The sequence below is a fragment of the Hippocampus guttulatus genome, chromosome 4 (genome assembly GCF_054856545.1).
Source record: "Hippocampus guttulatus isolate MCC_2025c chromosome 4, RoL_Hgut_1.0, whole genome shotgun sequence".
Taxonomy (NCBI): domain Eukaryota; kingdom Metazoa; phylum Chordata; class Actinopteri; order Syngnathiformes; family Syngnathidae; genus Hippocampus; species Hippocampus guttulatus.
Window position 1 is genome coordinate 14,318,437 of NC_141264.1, and position 20,298 is coordinate 14,338,734.

Genomic DNA, 20,298 nt, shown 5'->3' on the forward strand with positions numbered 1-20,298 from the left:
TGTAGAGGAAAATATTAATATTCATGTATGACTCATTGTGTGAGATGACAGTAACCTTATTTGTTTCAGCTTTGGGGGGTTTTTTTGTTTTTTTTTTTTGCTTCAAGATATTTTTTTTCCACATTGTACAATTGTTAAGGGTGATGTCAGCCTTGGTAAAAATATAAGGTTTGATTAGGAGAAAAAATATTTCTAAATGTTTAATTCTTTTTTCACTTTTTAGCACATGCACAATGGCAATATTGCACATCCAGTGTTTAAAATCACAATAGTATTATCATAACAATGGAGGCGATGTGCGAGAATGGCCAGAGAAGGCAAAAAAAGGTCATTTGGGATGACAGACATATGGATGGGCTTTTAGACCTAAACAAAAAAAAAGCAAAAACAAAATAGAAGAGCATATAAAACAAAAACATGGACACTTGGAGCTCCACCTTACATGATGAGTAAACAAAACAAACGGAAAATCGATGCAGGATAGATGTTGACTTTTATTTTCATATATTAAAATCATATTTTTCTTCACATTTGCTCAATTTTAAAGGCTTGTTATATGCACAAGCATGATAGGCAGACTCGTAATCATATTTTTGTCATTCAAGCTGTGGTTTATTTGGAGGCCAATGTCACAATAAACGTGAACACAAAAAGAGTAAAACATTATGGCGGGAGGTGAGAGAGTCATATTTTGTAGCATTACAACTATCCCCCTAAAAATCAATTTCAATGAACTGAAATATAAAATAATACTCAATTTCATCACATGTAACCCCCCGCCCCTTTTAAAAAGATTGTTTCAATTATTTGAGCAAATTATTTATAACATGTCCGAGCCGAATTCGAGCATATGAACACTGCATGCATTATTATGATTCCTAAATACAATTCAAGGTTTTTGTCAGCAAATGTCGGCACTTTCTCCGAACATTTTCCCCTCGTCCGTGTTTCCAGCCCCCCCCCCCTCTCTCTTTTTCTCTCTCTCTCTCCCTCTCCCTCTCTCGGTATCCTATTGATCCAAACCGTCTAATTAGCGGCGTCTGCGCAATTACGCGCATGCGCAGCTTGCGCCATCTCAGCCATTTTTGAAGCAAACTAATTAGCAAGAATAAAGAGCCAAGTGTCCCCCCCCCCCCCCCCCCCAACATCGTGATCAGAACTCATTCTACCTCTGGAGCTCACCCAGAATCCCTCCATCCTGGCCCCCCCACCGGACCCCACGCCCACCCAGCCTGCACGCCGTCTTGGGTGTTTACTCCAGCCTGCCTTGCCTTGCCGTGCCTGCATGTAGCTTTAATTACATTGTTTGCTAAACAACTTGGAAGGCGGCTGCGCTCGCTTGCTCGTCCCCCCCTCATCTGTCCTTCCTCCTTCCTCCGCTTCCTTCGCCCGCACGGGATCGTGCACAAACAACAACAACATCAACAACAGCAACAACAACAAAAAGGAATGCGTGCTTGTTTTTTCGGACTACTACTGCGACGACACCCTCAAGCCCGCGGAGACTGGTGCCGGAGCCGCTGCAGAAATGTAAGAGTTCCGTTTGTTCAGGGTGGAGGGATGAGGTTTGGGGGGGGGGGGGGCAAATGTGCACGGAATAACGCTTTAGTTGCTTTTGCTGGTCACCTGTTAACGTGTGTGTGATGTTAGTGTAAACAAAAGCCACAAGAGTGGTGTGGTGTGCCGCTTGTAAACACACACACGCCGGGAAAAAACTCTTCAAGTTAACACCCCTCCGCCCACCCCCCAACAACACCACCACCACCATTTCTGCCTGGAGCTGTGCAAGCAATGCTGCCCCACACAAAACTCGTATTTTGTGCGTCTGCGGGTTTTTTTTCTTACCTGTAAAGCTCTACGGAGTCCACCGAGGCATAGGTCGTCCAAAATCAGATCCACTTGTAATGTCCACTGTGGAAGCAAAGGACAAAATCTATTCACACCTATGTCGACCCAAACGACTTTCTTTCTTGGCTCTTACACACTCACACGGGCAGTCACACTCAAGACGCTGTTCTTTGATGTCCATTTTATCTGCCATATAAAAACACAGTCGTGTTTTGAAAATCCTATCCATAATCTGTCATCATATAAACTTCGTGCAATGTTGAATTTCATCTTATTTTAATTAAAATCGGATCAGCCTGTTTACCTGTGTGTACACATTGCAAGTCTGTTCTGTTAAAAATTCAAAACGTAGTCTGGCATTATAAAACAAACCAAAAAAAAGAAGGAAAAAAACAATGTAATGGTGAATTCCAGGTCTTTTCATTAGATTCGTCTTGGTTTGTACACACAACAGGATGTGGACACACAATCTAGCATTGTGTCTCACAGCACGCGCATAATGTCACTTATACTGTACATACACATAATCATATTTTAAATATCCATGACATCCCCCGTCATCACATAAACGCGGGAGTAACAATGAATTTCAGTTCCTGACTCTGATTGGCCTGTGTACGCTAAAAGATGTGCATTATTATACACAAACACACACACACACACACACACACACAGCCTTAAAACTGTTAAATCAGCTAAATTAACAATACACATGTTTTTTTCATCCAAAAACATACCGTAGTTTGTCATAACAGACTGAATGTAATGGTGACTTTGAGGTCCTTAAATTTGAATCTTACACACACACACACATACACATCCCACCAATGTGTGTTATATGCACACACAATCATGTTGTTTTTTCGGGTTTTTTTAAAAAAAATAAAATCAGCCTGTCAACACAAAAAGTTGAATGTAGCGTCAATCTCCAAGTTATTTCAGAATTTGATGAACACACACATGCACACACACTACTACACTTTTATGGCTGTCTACCATGCAATACACAATCCTTTAAAATAGCAGCTATTATTGCAGAAAATGTGAATTACAGGTCCTTAGATTTGGTTTGTACACACGCAGAGCACTTTTTTAAGTTTGGAGACACAGTTGTGTTTTAAAATTTACAAACAGCATGTACAATAATGGGGCATTGTCGGTGTTTGTAAATGTGATTTTGACATCTGAAGATGGATGTACGCACACTAGCGTTCTACACGTTGGCACTCGCGCACGTTAAATGGCGGTTTCCCGTATTTGTGATCAATAGCCGGCCAGGAATAGTCGTAAAAATAGTTGCATCTCTGATGGTCCGAGGCTATCGACCGCAGTGTAAATGAAAATCTTTATCAGATTAGAGTCTATTCTCAGCTGTTGCGGGTTGCCGACGGGCCTTAAAAGACCCCGTGACAGTATCCTCCAGAATATTTCAAAGACCACTGCAGTGGACAGGGGGTCTGTGGCCTGTGACACAAACATAGTGCATTAAAGCGCTATCAGAGTGTGGATGTGGGCCATATATCTTGAAGCTGCAGAGACAGAGAGAGGAGGCGGGGTGTTGAGGAACACCCACTCTGGGTGTTGTAGGAGGAGGGGTTTGGTCGGTTGGGGCCAGGAGGTGCAAGGTGAATTAGGGTAGCTTCTTCATTTCTAATAAAGGTCAGTAATTAAAGTGTGGGACAGTGAGAGACAGATGCATCTATCTTCTCTGGCATACACAGGAGAGACGCGCTTCTTTTTTTGTATTTATGTTAGAGTTATTAGGGCTGAAATGTTTCATCGAAAATCTGTAGAAAATGCTCAAAATATGATTCGATGTAAAAAAATATTGACATTTTGATCACAAAAGGATATGTAATGATAACAGTCAAATCTATTGCATTTATTTTCATGTTTAGTTCTGGCACGAACAAAACACTGATGAGACAAAAATGTAGTTAAGTAAAACTCTGTGTTCATTCTCAAGGTTTTTTTTGTAAGGTTACAAAAAGTTAGTTCTTAAGAATAACAAAATGCATATATTAATATCAAAACATATTTTGGCTATAAAATGAATCAATCATTTTGTTAAAACAAAAATCGAATCAAAATGGGGAACTGGAACTTGGGTGAATCGTCACATCTCTAATATTTATTATTATTGTTTTGATAAATACTGGCTATCTTATTTTGTGCAGTCAACGTGCAGTCTTGAACATAGAACCTAATAATCTTGAAAGAAGAGTATTGCTCAAAATAAAGAAATATATAGAAATATACAATATAGTATTTCAATGTTGTTTTTCCGCTAGATTAGTGTTGTGGGCACCAAGTCACGTGGCATACATCCAAGTCAACATTGGTATCCGCTATAATGCTCCAGTACATGCATATTTGTTGTGTTCTGAACTAAAACCAAGCACAAATGTCCTTGGTATCGTCTACAGGACTCCCTCTTCTGTTTGTTTGGCTAATTAGAGCTCCCTCGCCCCACCCTTCAGTGTGTGTGGCCAAAGATGCAGGATGAAACAATGATTTTAAAGCGGCGCTTTTATCCACTTTTTATCTCAGTGTGGCAATTTAGCCGAAGCCCTTTAGCTCCAAAGCGTTCAGTTCTTTATTTAATCCGATCCCCCGAGGAATATTATAGACCTCCTGTGTAGCCCGTACCCGCATTCCTCCACCTAGTTTGGCGCTTACGCTATTGATTTTCCCATTAAGGGCTAACGCTAACCCCTGAGTAACCGGCCTGTGTGTTGCACACCCTGAAAGCTCTATTGAACAGATGCTATCCAAGGCCTTTTTAATCAATGGCCTCCACTGTTATGCAATATGATTTACATGACTCATTTGTTTCCTTTTCATCACTTTCTTCCTCTTGTCTCCGTCTTCCTCTCTCTTATGTCTAGGTGGGGTGGTGATGCGTGGCAGCTGTAGCCTCCGCCATGGACATTGGTGAGGGAGGGGGAGGGGATGGAGGGGGAGGAGAGGACAGAGATGCGGACCTCGATCCCCAGGCTTTATCTTGCCCTCTTCTGACCCCGGCGTTCATTCCCGAGCAGGGATCGGCCTCTCGTACCTCAGCCGGGGTCCCTGCCAAAGAGCCCTCCACCCCGCGTGAGAAGCGGGGTGAGGCGGGCGTCAAGAGTTCCCGGGCTGGAGGAGAGACCCAGGTAGGGGGGCAGAAGGATGGATGCCATCACACACGTCAAATGGATGGAGCGTGTCAAAAGCGGTGGACGAAGGGGATTTTCCAAGAGGAATATCCGTCAGGGCAAAATGGGGAGGGCCACGCTGGCGCGGGAGTGAAGTCGGCAACAGGGGGTCTCCCGAAAGGAGAAGAGGAGGAGGCCATCTCAAACCAAAGCCAAACTAAATCCAAATGTTCTTTATTACCTCAACAGAGCCAGCAAAGCGCTTCTTCCAGCACGGCAAAGGCCAGCGTCACGCTCAACAGCAAAACAGCCGAATCTCCAAAGTCCTGCCAGACTCCCCCCACTTCTCCAGAAGCCCCCCCTTTTCTTTCGACCTCTCCAAAGCACTTCACTTCTCCATCCTACTCTTCCGCCTTGCTGAGTGATACAGAAGCGAAAGACCTACCAGGAGATCAGGGCTGGATTTCTGGGTTTCCTCAGAGCTTTAAATCCCAGCAGTCGACTCTGGCTTTCCCATTGGCAGGTGTGGAGGGGGCCAGCGCGCCTGCTGAGAACGACGGCCTGGCAGGGGTTCCTCACTCTTCCATTTCTAATGGAGATGGTGCCAAAGCTCCAGAACCAAATGACAGCCATCTCGAGACGGACATGGACGAGGAGCGAGACAATGAAGGAGAACAGAAAGAAGCTGTCCCCAAAAACCTCACGCAAGAGCTCTCCCCAAATTCACTGACGACTCACATGACTGTAATGCACTCACGCAATTCCTGTAAGACGCTGAAATGCCCCAAGTGTAACTGGCACTACAAGTCCCAGCATACACTGCAACTCCACATGAAAGAGAAACATCCTGAGACGGGCAGCCAGTGTGTGTGCGGCGCCTCCGGTGGGAAGTGCGTTTGTGGCAGTTCGATGCGGGGTGTGTGTGGCTACTGCAGTTCAGGGAAACCCCATCCCCGCTTGGCCCGGGGCGAAACCTATGCCTGCGGCTACAAGCCTTACCGCTGCGAGGTGTGTGACTACGCCACCTCGTCGAAAGGCAACCTCAGCATACACATGCAGTCAGATAAACACCTTAATAACGTCCAAAGCGGGGGACACGCCAACGGCCAGATGCATACTTTGCATGGTAGCAACAACGGTAGCAGCTCCTCCAACGGGGCCACGATGGATGAGCAGGCATACAAGCACCCGCTTCCCATTCCCACCTCTACCCCCCAGCCAGCCAAGCTCACGCCACCCGCGCACTCCCCTTCGCACGGCAAGCGCTGGCGGTGTGACGTCTGCGACTACGAGACGAGCATCGCCCGCAACCTGCGCATACACACCACCAGTGAGAAACACACGCATAACATGCTGAGGCTTCAGAGGGGTTACTACCTATCCCGCTGCAGGAGCCTCGCTCCCCATCTGAAACACCTCCAGAACACGGGTAAGCCATTCATGAAACCCTGAGCTGTTGGTTTCCGTAAATGAGTGAAACGCTCACAGTCCTTTCTATGTCAGGTGGGGAGCTATCCTTGAACATGAGACTGACGACGCAACAAGTCACGGAACAGCCCGTCACCCTCGGCTCAACGCTGACTCCTTCACCGTCGCCTTCACCCTCTCCCCCGCCAGTCCTGTCTTTGTCTCCCACTGAACCTCTGTCCCAGGGTGTCTTCCAATGCCTCATCTGCTCCTGCTTTTCTTCTGACAGCTTAGAGTGTGTGGAGCAGCACTTGAACGCCCCTCGCTCCTTGCCCCAGTCGGAATGGTGCTCCCTGGTTGCCGGCGGCTGCCACTGCAGACTGTGCGGTTACACCACCCCGCTGAGGGCTAACTTCTCCTTGCACTGCCAGACTGACAGGCACAGGACCCGCTATCAGCTTGCGGCTCATGTTCAAGAAGGGGGCGAGCGGGGTCAGGAAGGCGCTGCCTTAATAGCTAAGGGCAACCCTATCCAGCTCAGGTGCAACCTGTGCGAGTACGCCACGAGCAGTTTGGAGAAACTACAAGCACATTCCCGGAGTTCCCACCATGAGTCCAGCATCCGGGTTTACAGAGTAAGCAAAGACTCTTGAAAATGTCTTTCTTAAAGAGGAAGCGAACCCCAAAATGTTCTTTTCCAATAATATGTTCGATGCATCCCCACGAGTCTAAAGGCGGCATTCAGATTAATAGTGTGTCAGTGTTTTCTGTTTTCTGTTTCCTGAAGCTGAGCCGTGATTGATTGTGCCCTGAATAACTCTGACATCATTTTCAGTCGACAGCAATTGGCAAAATGGTTTACCCGTGAGATGGCTAAAAGCGGGTGGATTTTGCTGCTTAACTCATATTCCAACAACAATATTAATGGGGATGCTGTGTTTAGATTAGTGGAGGCGCATAGAACATATTCATGTGAAGAACATTTTTGGGTTGACTTCCCCTTTAAAACTACAATATTTGAAACCGTTACTCTCTGACTATTTGGTTTTGTTCACCTTCTAGTTCCTGCAGCAGTACGATGTCGAGGTCGACGGCGGTTCATGTCTTTTCCATTGTCTCCTATGCAACAATTCTTCTTCCTCCAAGATTCAAGTGTTAAAACACAGTCAAACCCTGACCCATCAGCAGAGGGAGGGGCTGCTACAGCTGCAGCCAATGGGCGGAGAAGAACTGGCAGCAATTTTTACCATCAGAAAAAGCCCCTGTGGGGTCGCAGGTGAGAATATGGACCATGGAAGCGTATTTGACATCCAGCTGCATCTGCTCACTGATACGAGAAACGAGGCCTGGGGATTAAGATGAAAACTGAGAAAATGAGTAATGGCTGTTGCTGAGCTATTGATTCGGTAAATTGATCAGTCGATACAGATCCTTGTTATATCACCGATCGCCCCTGTCGACAGCTAACTAGCACCTGCTAATCAATGAACCAATACAAATCCCCTGCGCAACGATGGGGGAGGCTAAGGTTGGTAATGAGAGTGAAATGTGCTGGATAGCCCGCTGTCTTAGACACGTATCATGTAGCGGTGTCCCAGAGTCTGTACATCAGTTTAACACTTTTGGAATACCTGTACATTCTGTTCTGTCTGTAATTTGTCTGAATGAAGATTTATCAAGACAAAACCATGGGTTCCAAATCCAACCAACTTTTCTCTACCATTGAAGAGAATCTAATGGTGAATCAATATGTGATCAAAAGGCTATCGAAGCAGCCAAAAAGAATGAAACGTGGTCCTTACAAGTCACTGTTTTCAGTAAGGGGGCAGCTCCAAATTACAAGAATATATAATTAGCCCGAGCATGAATCCCTTAGAATGCATAGCATAATGATTGATCTATTATATTCTCGTCTCTCAGGAGAACTTATTGAAGATATGGAAAATTCTGGCGAGGCCACCACCTGTACTTTGGACAAAAGCAAAGACAACTTGGGTGAAAAAGAAAGTGGTACGGCCGCCTATGAACATTTCATTGGATAACTGAATCATAATAGCCATTCGGAATAAAAGAAATATTGACATGTTCTGATGTTTCCAAAGAAGAAACGGTGGCGGAGGAGGTGGACCAGGGGGAGTCATTCAAGCGTCAAGCGTCTGGATGTGGAGAAATGGAAAACTCCAGCACAACCAAACGACCCCGAACACACCAGCCGAGCGAGAATCAGCAGGTCAGCAGTTAAAACCTACAAAGACCAGAAACTAAATTTGAACCTTTGTCCTCACTTGACATTCTTCCCATTCTATCCTTTTTAGACTGTCCTGTGCCCTTTGTGCCAAGCTAAAATCGCATACGCGCACCTTCGGCCACATCTCACACATGTGCACAGTGTGGCGCAGGACTGTGTAGATAAGCTCATCAGCACAGTAAGTGGATACAAAGTGTGCATTTGTTCTATTTGCGTTTGCTGGGGTTGTCGAAAGAAAATGAACAGGCAAAGAGAAGAAGGGGGATGGGGAAGAGTGATATGTAGGGAGACAATTTCATTAAGAAGAAACCAGAGAGCGCAGCAGTGGCTTTTTAATGCATGTTTAAGGAGCTCCCCACGATCGTCGTCTGATGCGGATAATCAGTGTGTACGTGCGTGCGTTCGTTCGTAGAGTGTTTGACTGCAGGATTGAAGGAAAAGCCAGTGTTTCTATAATGCATCTTTAAGTACGCTTCTATCACCAGAAGTGCAGTCAAGCTAAAAAAAAAAATATATATATATATATATATATATATATATATATATATAATAAAAGGGTGATGGTAGGGGGGTGTTGTCGGGGAGGGGGTGGGGGGGGGGGGGGTCTGCTCTTCACCATGACTCTCGAGCTAACAAAGACCGGTCATCTATCCACATCACCATCCTCCATCTTTCTGGGCCCGTATGCTAAGTGGCCTTTGTCTCCTGCTCTCTTTGCCTCCACTTCACGTACTGCTTTTCACCCTTTCTCCCCTCTTCTGCACCCAGCCCACACCGCTACTCCTATCATTCGTATTCCGCAATCTCTGTCCCCGCTCCTCCCTTTCTGTCTCTCAATTTCTGACGCGTTACCCCTCCCGCACTTGCTCTCGCCGAGGCATTTTTTTTTTCACTGCCCCTTACATCCTCTCTCCCTCTCCCCGGCCTCTCTTTTTCATATACTTCACCCCTTAGCGCTTACTACCCCCCTCCCAAACACACCCACACCTACCACCGTCCTCCATTCTGCTTGTACGCCTCCCTCACTTACTCTGATAGTAATTGAGGTTCATTAATTCAGACTGAGGTGATGATGGCCATTATGTACCTTGCTTTCCAATTACGCTCTCTCGATTAAGCCTGACCTTCAGTTTTCTCTGCAGCGTGTGTGTGGTGGTGTCGTCTCTCTTCTTCTGAAGCTGTTACGTGGAGAAGACTCTTGTCATGTAAATCTCATCTTTAGCGTTCCACCCTTTCCTTAGGGTAGCTTGCTGCTTCGCGTCCATGGCCGCATTGGCTCTTGAAGCTGTGGAGATGGAGGCTTTCTATATGAAGAATGATTTTAAATAAAATTCATTATTCAGCTCGGTAAAGTTTTATTAAACCCCTGGGGCATGGAGAAGGGCGGTATTGGCGCTGAAGGGCAGAGTCACATATCTCAACCATGTACACTTATTACCAGGTTGATGATGCGCCTTGCTGCGTATAGCGCCATGCAGAAAGGGAAAAGATAAAACAATACATTTAAAGATTCACTCTTGAATGTTTCATGATATTAGGAAAGGGAGCGTAGCCTCGTTGTTTTTATCCGTCTTATAATTTGTCTGCGATTAAACCGTACAATTAAACATGTTTTATTCATAACGTTAGCTAAAGGAAAATGTTGTTAGCCCCTTTTTTCTTTGACTTGCTAAAGCCATGCTATTTTTAAAAGAGCATCTTCAAAACCAAAACATGACACATTTTCTGTCTCTTAGGTCACGCCGTCCTTGGAACGAGATAAGCCCCTGCTGGAAAATGAACTACCACCTGACTTGGGCATAGAAGATAAAATGACAGCTCAAAACATGAAAATTAGCCCGGCAGGTCTTTCTCATGCAACAGATTCCCTTAAATCAGATGAGCCACCAAAAACCAAAAGTAGGTTCAAGAAATGAACACTGTTTCATGTTTGCATTGTTTAGAAGAAAAACAATTACATTCATAATCATTGTTTATTTGGCAGGCATTTCAGGGGAGAACACAGAGGGAAATGTAGCCGCACCCAAAGATGTCACAGCTCTACTCACCCCACCCCTAGAAGACAACACCACTCACCCTACCAATGGAAGACTGGCTCCTCAATCCCTGACTCACACACCTCCCTCTTCCCCAACTGCTGCCCCCCCTCCTCTTTCTGATCGCCATGGTTACCGGTTTCGTTGCAGCAGGTGCAGCTTGGCGTTCCCCACTCAGGAGAAGCTCCAGCTTCACTGGCAGTACCATGCCATGAGGGCGGCGACAGAATGCCCCCTCTGCTCCAGGCAATGTCGGAGTCAGGAGGCCCTGCAGAGGCACATGCAGAATACACACTCGCAGCCAGAAAACGTCCAGAACACAGCCTCGCTGCCTCATGTGATGCAATACATTGAACACAGTCCGAGCTCAGCAAAAGAAGATTTAAGCATGTCATCTCGAGCTGGCCAAGAAGCCGGTGAGGGTGAGGATGAAGAGCTCGAAGAAGAGGAATTGCAGGAAGAAGAAGAAGAAGAAGAAGAAAACAGTGAGGGAAAGGAACATAAAGAGGAATGGAGAACTACAGACAAAGACCCGGCTACTGAAACTGGTGGAGGTGATGAGGAATTAACTGAGCCAGAAAAAGTGCTAAATGATGAAATCCCATCAGAACCTAGTTCCATTTCTCTTATGAAAAAGAGCTCTAACCCAACAATGGACCGCTATTTGGATCCATCAAGGCCGTACAAGTGTTCCATATGTTCTGAATCTTTTACCCAGAAGACAATTCTTCTGGTTCACTATAATTCAGTGTCTCATCTCCACCGGGCCAGACGAGCCCTGCAGGAATCGGGCACGGGTGTGTCTACCCCAGAAGCTCCCCGTGGCCAAGATCCTCGACCCTACCGATGCAAACTATGTGGTGTGGGCTATAGCCAGAGCTCCACATTGGACATACATCTACGCTCAGTTCTCCACCAAACAAGAGCTCGTGCCGCACAGAATCTTAGTACACAACCACCAGTGTCAAGTGTAGCTATGCCACTATCTGCCACCACGGCTACTACTACTCTGTCTGCTATAACTGGTAAGGATGTGTCGAAGAGTTCGCCTTTCGCCATAAAGCCGGATGTAGATAGTTCTTCACCAGGATTAGTAGCTGAACTCCAGTCGACCGTATCAACTGAAGGTCAACAGGCTAAAAAGAGAGTGGCAGAACTGATCGCATCAAGAAACCAGTTGCTATTAATGCAACAACAGCAGTTGGCTCAGGCACAGGCCCAAGCCCAGTTACAACACACAGCGTTGCTACAGGCCAAAGTAATGCAGCATCTACCTATAGGACCAGAGAGTCTCTTTCAGCACTTCTCTTTGGCACCGGAAAACTTACTGTCTCTGCAGCAGCAACTTCTTCTGCCCTTTTACTTTCCCGGAGACATGAAACTTAACACAGAGTTGGCAATAAAGAACTTGGAACATACCCAATCTGAGGCAGCAAAGGGTAGACTGAGTGAACAGATTAAGGGAGAGGCTAAAAAAGAGGAAAACCTTCAAACCGATGAAAAACATACTCTGAATCGATTTTATTCCTCAGATGACATCCAAACAAAAGATGTGATAGCTTTTGACACCAGAGTTGAATGCGGCAGTGGATCCTCCAGCAGCCCAAAAGAAAAAGAATGCATCGTAAATCTCGTTGACAAAAAGGAAGAAGTGTTTGCTGCCATTGTTAAAAATGAGAGTCAAACACAGGAAAATGATTCATCCACAGTTGATGTCCCCAAATCACAGTGTCCTCCACCAAGGGTGCCATATGCTACTGTTAACGGGGAAGCTCTTAGGACCTTGCTGCAGAGTTATGGCTATGAGTTGGCATTACAGTATATACAAAGTAGACATAGGCACCAGCAGCAGATTGCAAGCCAAATGATAGAGGTGAGAAACAAGTGCGCTGATATTCACAAGATGGAATTTTATTCTGGGGCACAAAAAGGGTCAATTGGAACAGATAAAGGGAAGTTGCAAAACTGCGGTAGGACTGCCAAAACTGAAGGTGAAGACATGCAACGTTTCCCAGGGGAACCGAATCAGGGCAAACACGATGATGCAGACGAACTCGCAAACAAAGAGAAAAGATGCTGTGGAAGAGGACAAAAGTGTAGAGATTGCGGAAAGTTTTTTTCCGACGCCATGATTTTAAAAAGTCACCAGGAATACATTCACAGACAAGTGCTTCCCACTGCTGCGCTAGAGAGGTTTTCCAGAGAATACAGACTACAATATGATCAATTGTACCCTTTGAAAGAGAAAAAATCTGCAGAGGATTCATCTCAGAGTACACCTGTTTCAATTCCAGCTACATCCATCGAATCAGAACTTGGATCTGAAGCCGATAAGCCTCAAGTTAAAACATCACCTCTATCCTCATTTTCAGATGCTGAAACGAAAAAATGTGGTACAACTGAAGACCACGTACCTTTTACCTCCGTCCCCTCTCCTCCTCGTTCCTCTTCTCAAACCCAAGAGACGCCAGTTACGAACACATCTACTGTTAGTTCTCAAAACACATCGCCAGCTCACGCCATGCCTATTCCCTTACCAAAAATACCATTGGTTCCTCTGTCGCAGCTTCCTATTCCCCCATTGGCTTTACCCAAGCTTCCACTACCCCCAATTCATTTTCCGATGGAGCTACCGCTCATTCCTCCAGTTGTGATGCAGCCTGTGGGTCTGCAGCCCCAAACCTGGTTGGACTCGAGTGTGAGCCCAGAGTTGACAAAACTTTATCAGTCTCAACTGCTTGCCCCACAGGCACCTATTAGTCCAACGGTGATTTCCCAACCATCTCAACATAGCCCGGCATTACTCAGCCAGCCTCCTCAAGTCAATTCTTCGTTGCTAGGTCAACCGGTTCAGAGTAGCTCCATTCCCGCAGGGCAGCAGCCCCAAGTAAGTCCAGCATTACTGGAACAACAGCAGGGCAAGAGAACCCGCACTCGAATTTCTGAAGACCAGCTGAATATTCTAAGAAAGCACTTTGATATCAACAGCCTCCCGAGCGATGAGGAGCTAAACAAGATATCAGGTCTGTCTGGTCTACCCCACAAAGTCATCAAACACTGGTTTCGCAACACTCTTTTTAAAGAGCGGCAACGCGATAAGGACTCGCCATACAATTTCAATAACCCCCCAACCACAGCTCTTGAGGAGTCTAAAGAGGAGCTCTTGCAGAACCCGTCTATGAAACTGACCACATTGTCACCATCTCCAGCACCAACCGAAGTGTCCCATCAAACCCAGTTAAGTGAAATCCAAAGAACCAATACCCACAGAGGAAGACGCTCATCTCGAACCCGCTTTACAGAAAAACAGCTGGAGATGCTGCAAGGCGTGTTTGAAGCAACACCCTATCCCAGAGAGGAGGAATATGACAGGCTGTCTGCACTGTTGTCTCTCCCGAACAGAGTCATTGTGGTATGGTTCCAAAATGCGAGGCAAAGAGCCCGCAAGAGCCAGGACAGAGGGGCAGATGATGGAGTAGAGGGGACGAGGCAACTCGACACATTTCGTAAAAGAGACGGATACTACAAGAGTGGTGATCCTGAGGGTATCAGCAATGGGGATGAAGGGCATAGTGACTCTCAAAATGAAAATTCGATGGATCTGACCTATGAGTATTATACCCATCCAGACTCACCAATCCTTGATTCTTCTAGTCTTTACACAGAAAGCGACCACCCAATGGGCAATGAGGAATTAACACCTGCTGTCAAGAAACAAGAAAACACAACTGCCTCTCCTCAGACGAGCAGAACAATTAAAAAAGAAATTGCAGAACTAAACACTGACCGCAAAGAAATAGTGCAGGAAAGGCAAAATGTGTCTGAAGCTGAGAATCTGGTCCAACCTCTGCAAGAAAGCTCAGCAGAAAGACACCAACCTCGCTCTTCTGACCCCTCAAAAAGCACAGTGCAGAACAGCCCATCGGTGTCAGATGCAAGCCAGGATCACGTCAAGAGTTCATCCCCAAATAAAGCTGTCGAAAAATCTGCAGCTCCATCACCGAGCCTACCTTCATCTTCAGGGTCTGAAAATAACCATATTCGTCAGCCTGATCCCTCTCCCCGTGCATCTATCGAGAATCAGTCACTCAACCATCTCTCGATCCCAAACCCATTTCAGTGCAATCTATGCCCGATGTCCCTGCCAACATTCCAAATGTGGCAGGACCATCAGACAAGGCATCTGCTTGCAGCTCAGTCCCAGGTCCAACTCCTTCATTCTGGCTTCACAGACAGAACATTGCCATACATGATGCTCCATTCCAACCACTCACTCATGGCCAGCCAAATGCTTTCGGGCGCTATGACGCAGTTGCACCCTAGTGCCACAAGTCCCATGATTTCACACTTGAATAGCACACCAATTAAGAACTCGCTTGCTGACCTGTCTCAGAGTTCCTTGAAGCAGAACCCAAAGCTAATGTCAGAGGGCAGTTTTGATGTTCAAAGGTATAGCAGAGATGCTGAAGAAGAGCAGAGAAGGGATAAGCGTCAGAGAACCACCATCACCCCAGAACAGCTTGAAGTGTTATATCAGCGCTACAGCTTAGACTCCAACCCCACCAGAGGAGTCTTAGAGGGTATTGCACGGGATGTGGGCCTCACAAGAAGAGTGGTTCAGGTACCGTGAGCAAACATGTTATCACAAAGAAAATATATTGTTTTGTTATTTTATGATATATATTTTTTTCATCTTAAATGTGCTATTGTTTCATTACACAGGTCTGGTTTCAAAACACTCGGGCAAGAGAAAGAAAAGGGCAGTTCAGGTCAATGGGGCCAGGGTCGAGTTTCAGCATGGGCTTGAACCACCTCCGCTGTCCATTTTGCAGGGCTCTCTTCAAGGTGAAGAGTGCTCTGGATGCCCACATGAGATCGCGACACTGGGCAGAGGCTGAAAGAGCAGGCTACAATTTATCAATGAATAATGGTTCTCGTGGGACCAATGGGATGGCCGTGTCTTCTGTCATGGAAAAACCAGGCCCATCTGCCTCCTGTAACTTCGCCCCAAACACCGGCATTGCCATTCACAACAAAGAGCAAAGAGTGAAGTCAACCGGTACAGTTCTCTCTTCAAACAATGATCCGAACAACCCAGGGGAGTATGATGACTTGGAGGAAAACGATGATGAGTTCCAATGTGAAGAGGGTTCAAGTATGGCCGACCAAGGGTCTCCGAGTCCTGAGGGATCAGACTGGGGTGAGACCCTGCAGCCACACCACCATCAGCAGCAACGGCAAAGGACACAGATGAGCCACCTCCAAGTACTCCAGCTTAGAGACTTCTACAAGAACCATCGTACACCAAATCGACATGAGTGTGAGGCCCTCGGCCAGGAATTGGGACTGCCCCACCGTGTCGTGCAGGTAACTGTCTTAATTGGATTGAAGATAACAGAGGCTGAGTGTGAAACCCAAGATGTATACCTTTAAATCTATTTCCAGGTCTGGTTCCAGAATGCCAGAGCCAAGGAGAAGAGGGCAAGGACTCTGAACTCCGACTCTGCGGAAACGGAGCAGGCGGAGTTGAAAGCCGGGGCAGGGGAGAGAGACCGGGCTTAATGAAGGGTCCCTTTACATTGTTCTTAAGACTCGTTTTTCCTACCGTCAACTTCTTAAAACAAAACTTCACTTTGCTGTCAAGCCTGTTTCCTGAGCACCCCAAAGATGCAGAACCACCGTGGCCCAAAGAGAACCGTTTTCAACTGAAAGTCAACCCAAACCAAGCCCTCTTGGCAACAACTTTCCTCTTTTTTTCTATTGCTCTCTCTCGTATGCCGTCTGTCTTTCCTTGTTGCCCCTATTCCTGTTTGCGTCAGACACCTTTCTACAACCAAACCCGTCCTTGGAGAAAACAACAATGCCACATAGGCCAAAGAGCATTATTTAAGTCGGTGACCTTACTGCCTGGCTAGACCTGCAGTCTACCTCCCGGTCACCACAACAGACTCCACGTGGGCCCCTTCAACCAGACAGTGCTTGAGGACTAGCTGTGTAGCACGTGTTGTGGGTCTACGAAAAGTTGGAACAGGAACTTTTAAAGAGATTTTAGTGTAAATAGAGCACTCCAAAAGATAAACTTGAAGAAGGGGGATAAAAAAAAAAACAAAGCAGTTAATGATGGAAGATGAGGAGGAAACCAAGTAATATCCCGAAAGAGACGGTATTTCCATTGAGCTTTTGTCACGACTGACTCAGATTCCAAAGCTCGTAACCAAAATTTTCCATGTCTGTTGTTTCATCGTGTTTGTTGTCAGTAACAAACTGCAGCGCTTGACGTCTGTACAGAGAAGGGTGAGACCTGCACCTGGCACAGGGAAAAAAAAGGGTGGGGGAAAGCAATGGACTGATAACAGTGCCAGAGTGCAGCTCCACCCATCACAAGCCAATGATGAGTCTTCTGTTGTACATGGACACCTTCTATGTTCCTTTCATGGATAACAGCCCAAATAGCACAGAGCAGAAAGGCAAGTTTGCCCCAAAAGGGACTCACTATTTTTATAGCACTCAACCATAATACTGTCTATGATAACTTTAACCAAACTCAAATTTACAATGCGTGTGTGTGTGTGTGTGTGTGTGTCTAGTCATAGTTTCTTAAGATAAATCTTATGACTTGAGATCAACTGTCTTGCTTTGGTATAATAGTGTCATGATGATGAAAAGATTGTGACAGCTTTGAACTGTTCAGGTAAGGATGGACTGCCTTTCTGTTCTTTGAATATACCAATGGCTTCCTGATGTTGTGTGATGGATATGAAGCTTTCTACGCTCAGGTCAGCAGCTCAATATGGCTCCACATCCAATGTGAACCCGAGACTTTCTGTCTTGAAGGCAGAAGGGACGCAGTTTAGATTGGGACTTAAGTATTACATCGACAAAAAACAAAAACAAACAAACATCCGTGTACATCAAAGATCTGAGCTTTTCACCTCAAATAGATTGTTACACAAAAAAAACTTATTGAAGCTAAAGTGTTTAATAGCTTGAGGGGTATATGTACAGTATTTAGCTTTTGTATGGCTGACTCAAGACTCCATTGGATGTTTGCGAGGCAGCTCCCGTTCGTACACACCAACAAGGAGCTTCCGCATGAAGCAGATGGAAAAACGTAATGGATGTTTCCGATGTTATTTTTGTACGCTTAATTTATGTTTCCCTTTTCTTCCTCCCCTCTTTCTTTTGAATGTTTTTCTTCCTTTTTATTTGCAACCAGTCCTTATCTAACTGTAATAATAATAATAATATAACAATAATAGCTGAACAATAATTAATGCTTTAAGACAAATATCCAAAGACGTGAAAATACTTTACCATAAGACCTACAAAAATAAGTGCTACTGTGTACTTGACGATGTTTTTTGCTATTTCTAAAGAAGGAAAGGAGTCCCTTATCTAAGCTACTGTTTTCTGCCTCTCATAAGCACACTGGAGTACTCTGTAACCAAAACCCCAAACTAGAGCCATGGCAGTCTGTAATATAGCGGTTGAAGAGTTTTACTTCTCTGAGAAATGTTGCGGTTTATTTTGTTTCATTTTATTAGATTTTTTTTTTTTTTTTACCATAGTGTTAAACTCCAGCCCTTAAGGATGTCCAGTTTGCTGCTAATGTACTGTAGTTTCTAATGTTACTGTAGAAAGATGCATGCTCTGATCGCTTTTACCACTTAGGCTTTAATGACTTACAAACTGTAATAATGATACCTGCGATGCTGTTGATGAACTGCTTCTTTGATTCCGGCGGAAAAAAATTGGTACGCGGGGCTAAATTCGATCAAGTTGGGTTTTCAGTCATCGATTTAGAGAGGACAGCAGCAAAACATTTTCATAACAGACCAGGTCGAAACCTCCAGTTAGACCTAAAATTGTGTCCGGTGTGTTTACTTGTCAAACACAAGAATGGAAATTAGCATATTTGAAGGAGTTCAGCCCCAGAATATTGAAGGTATCATTTTATTTATTTTCGTTATTTGGTGCTTTAATCTCTGTGCTCCATTTTCCCAGTGAAAAACAGCTTTCCAAAGGACGTGGACTGACCAGTGCTATCTTGTTTTGTTCTCAAACTAACCAATGTTTACGACAATACCAATGAGCTTTCTTCTGTACAGAAATGTGCATTCCAAAAAAAAAAAAACCCCCAACAAAACACTTTTTCTACACTTATTTTCTGTGTTTTATTTCACTGATCACCGGTGACCATAAGATGTACATATTGGGGTCTTCTGCTGTGAAGGGACTCCTTGTTGTAGGTAAAACTGACTCTCTTGCTTTTTTTGTTTTTCTTTTTCCTGGATATGTTGTTGCCATAGTGATGACCAAAAAGATACGTGTGATGTGCACCTGTCCTTATGTCTTGCTCCAGTGGTTTTGTGTCTCTCTATAATATTCCCTTCACACTCCCCCCCCCACCCCCATTTCTTCCCCTACTGGTGTGTTTCTCTTTACCTTACCCCTCCCATATTCCACTGAGCTAAATAAAGTCTGCTTTGGTGCATGCTCTGGTCTCATCCCTTTTTGGTGTGATGATCCACGTTGCGCATGCTGTGCTGTGCGGGGGTGTTATTTTTTGTATTTAGAAACAATCTTCATATTCCAGGTGGTATTTCTGTGGTGCTCTGTGCATAGCCAGAAGGCTTTTGGTGTGCAATGGTGTGTGCGTAACGCGGCAAAGTGTTGGAAGCCAAGCTCTTTGGTGAATGGAGTCCTGACCTCTGGGGTCACTTCATTAATTACATCTGTGACATTCAGCCAGATGAGTTTCCTTTGTGACTAAATGATATGAGGAATATTAACGACTTTGGATGAATTACACCGCCGCTCCTGCTGATGATGATAATGTGTTTTATGACTCTGGGAGAGAGGGGAGGCAAAATTGCTCACTACAGCACATTTAGGGCGACACAGCTTTTCATCTGAAATAGTTCCAAGATGAGGAGATTGCAGTTATTATTTTTATGTTTGTTTGTTTGTTTTGTGGAATGGCAGATGATATGGAAAACGGTAACTAGTTAAAGCAAAAACTAATAACTGTGCCGTGAAAACATGTCTTCATCCTAATTGTGGAGCGTTGAGTCCAACTGCAAACACACAAAATGGCTCTGCAAAGGGAACAATTGTATAGCAAACACAGGAGCGGGCTTAAGATTGCTTTGCGGCTGATGATATCAATCTTAGAAAGTCATCCAGATAAAGTGATCCCCCACCATTTTTCCTTCTCCCTGTCCTCCCCCCTCTTAATCAAATGAGCACTGTGCAGCTGGTGGGGTTGCAGAAAAAAAAAGGGTATGAGTGTGTGGGGGGCTTTGAGGGATGGCGTGAAATTATTGCCTGCTGGTGTATATGTGTGCGTGTATGGGGAGAGGGGGGGTGCTGCGTTGTGCGTCTGTGGGGGTGGGGAGGGGGGGTGTAATGTCATTGCCTGCTGGTGAATCTGTATTGGGGGCTCATTTAGATTTAGATTGGTTATGCGAGGAGGGAGCTGAAAAGGCCAGCTCATGTTTATGCATGAAGCCCAAAGCATGCTGCTGTGGTTGGAGCCTGAATTAAAGAGACAGAGCAAAAATACATTCACACTTTTTTTTTTTTTTTGCCACGGTTTTGCGTTTATGGAAAAGACTGCAGGGTG

The 20,298-nt window shown here is 45.3% G+C and overlaps 1 protein-coding gene across 1 annotated transcript; it reads left to right on the plus strand.

Annotated features, from left to right (window-relative positions):
- Nucleotides 1–4,772: 4,772 nt before the first annotated feature.
- Nucleotides 4,773–19,167, plus strand: LOC147206056 (zinc finger homeobox protein 3-like). The gene is made up of 10 exons (XM_086109084.1): nt 4,773–6,411; nt 6,486–7,024; nt 7,452–7,665; nt 8,310–8,399; nt 8,492–8,619; nt 8,705–8,815; nt 10,374–10,536; nt 10,622–15,294; nt 15,396–16,040; nt 16,119–19,167. Exons 1-10 carry the CDS (start codon nt 4,773–4,775, stop codon nt 16,233–16,235), a joined length of 8,319 nt encoding a protein of 2,772 aa, XP_085965210.1. The 3' UTR covers nt 16,236–19,167.
- Nucleotides 19,168–20,298: the final 1,131 nt, after the last annotated feature.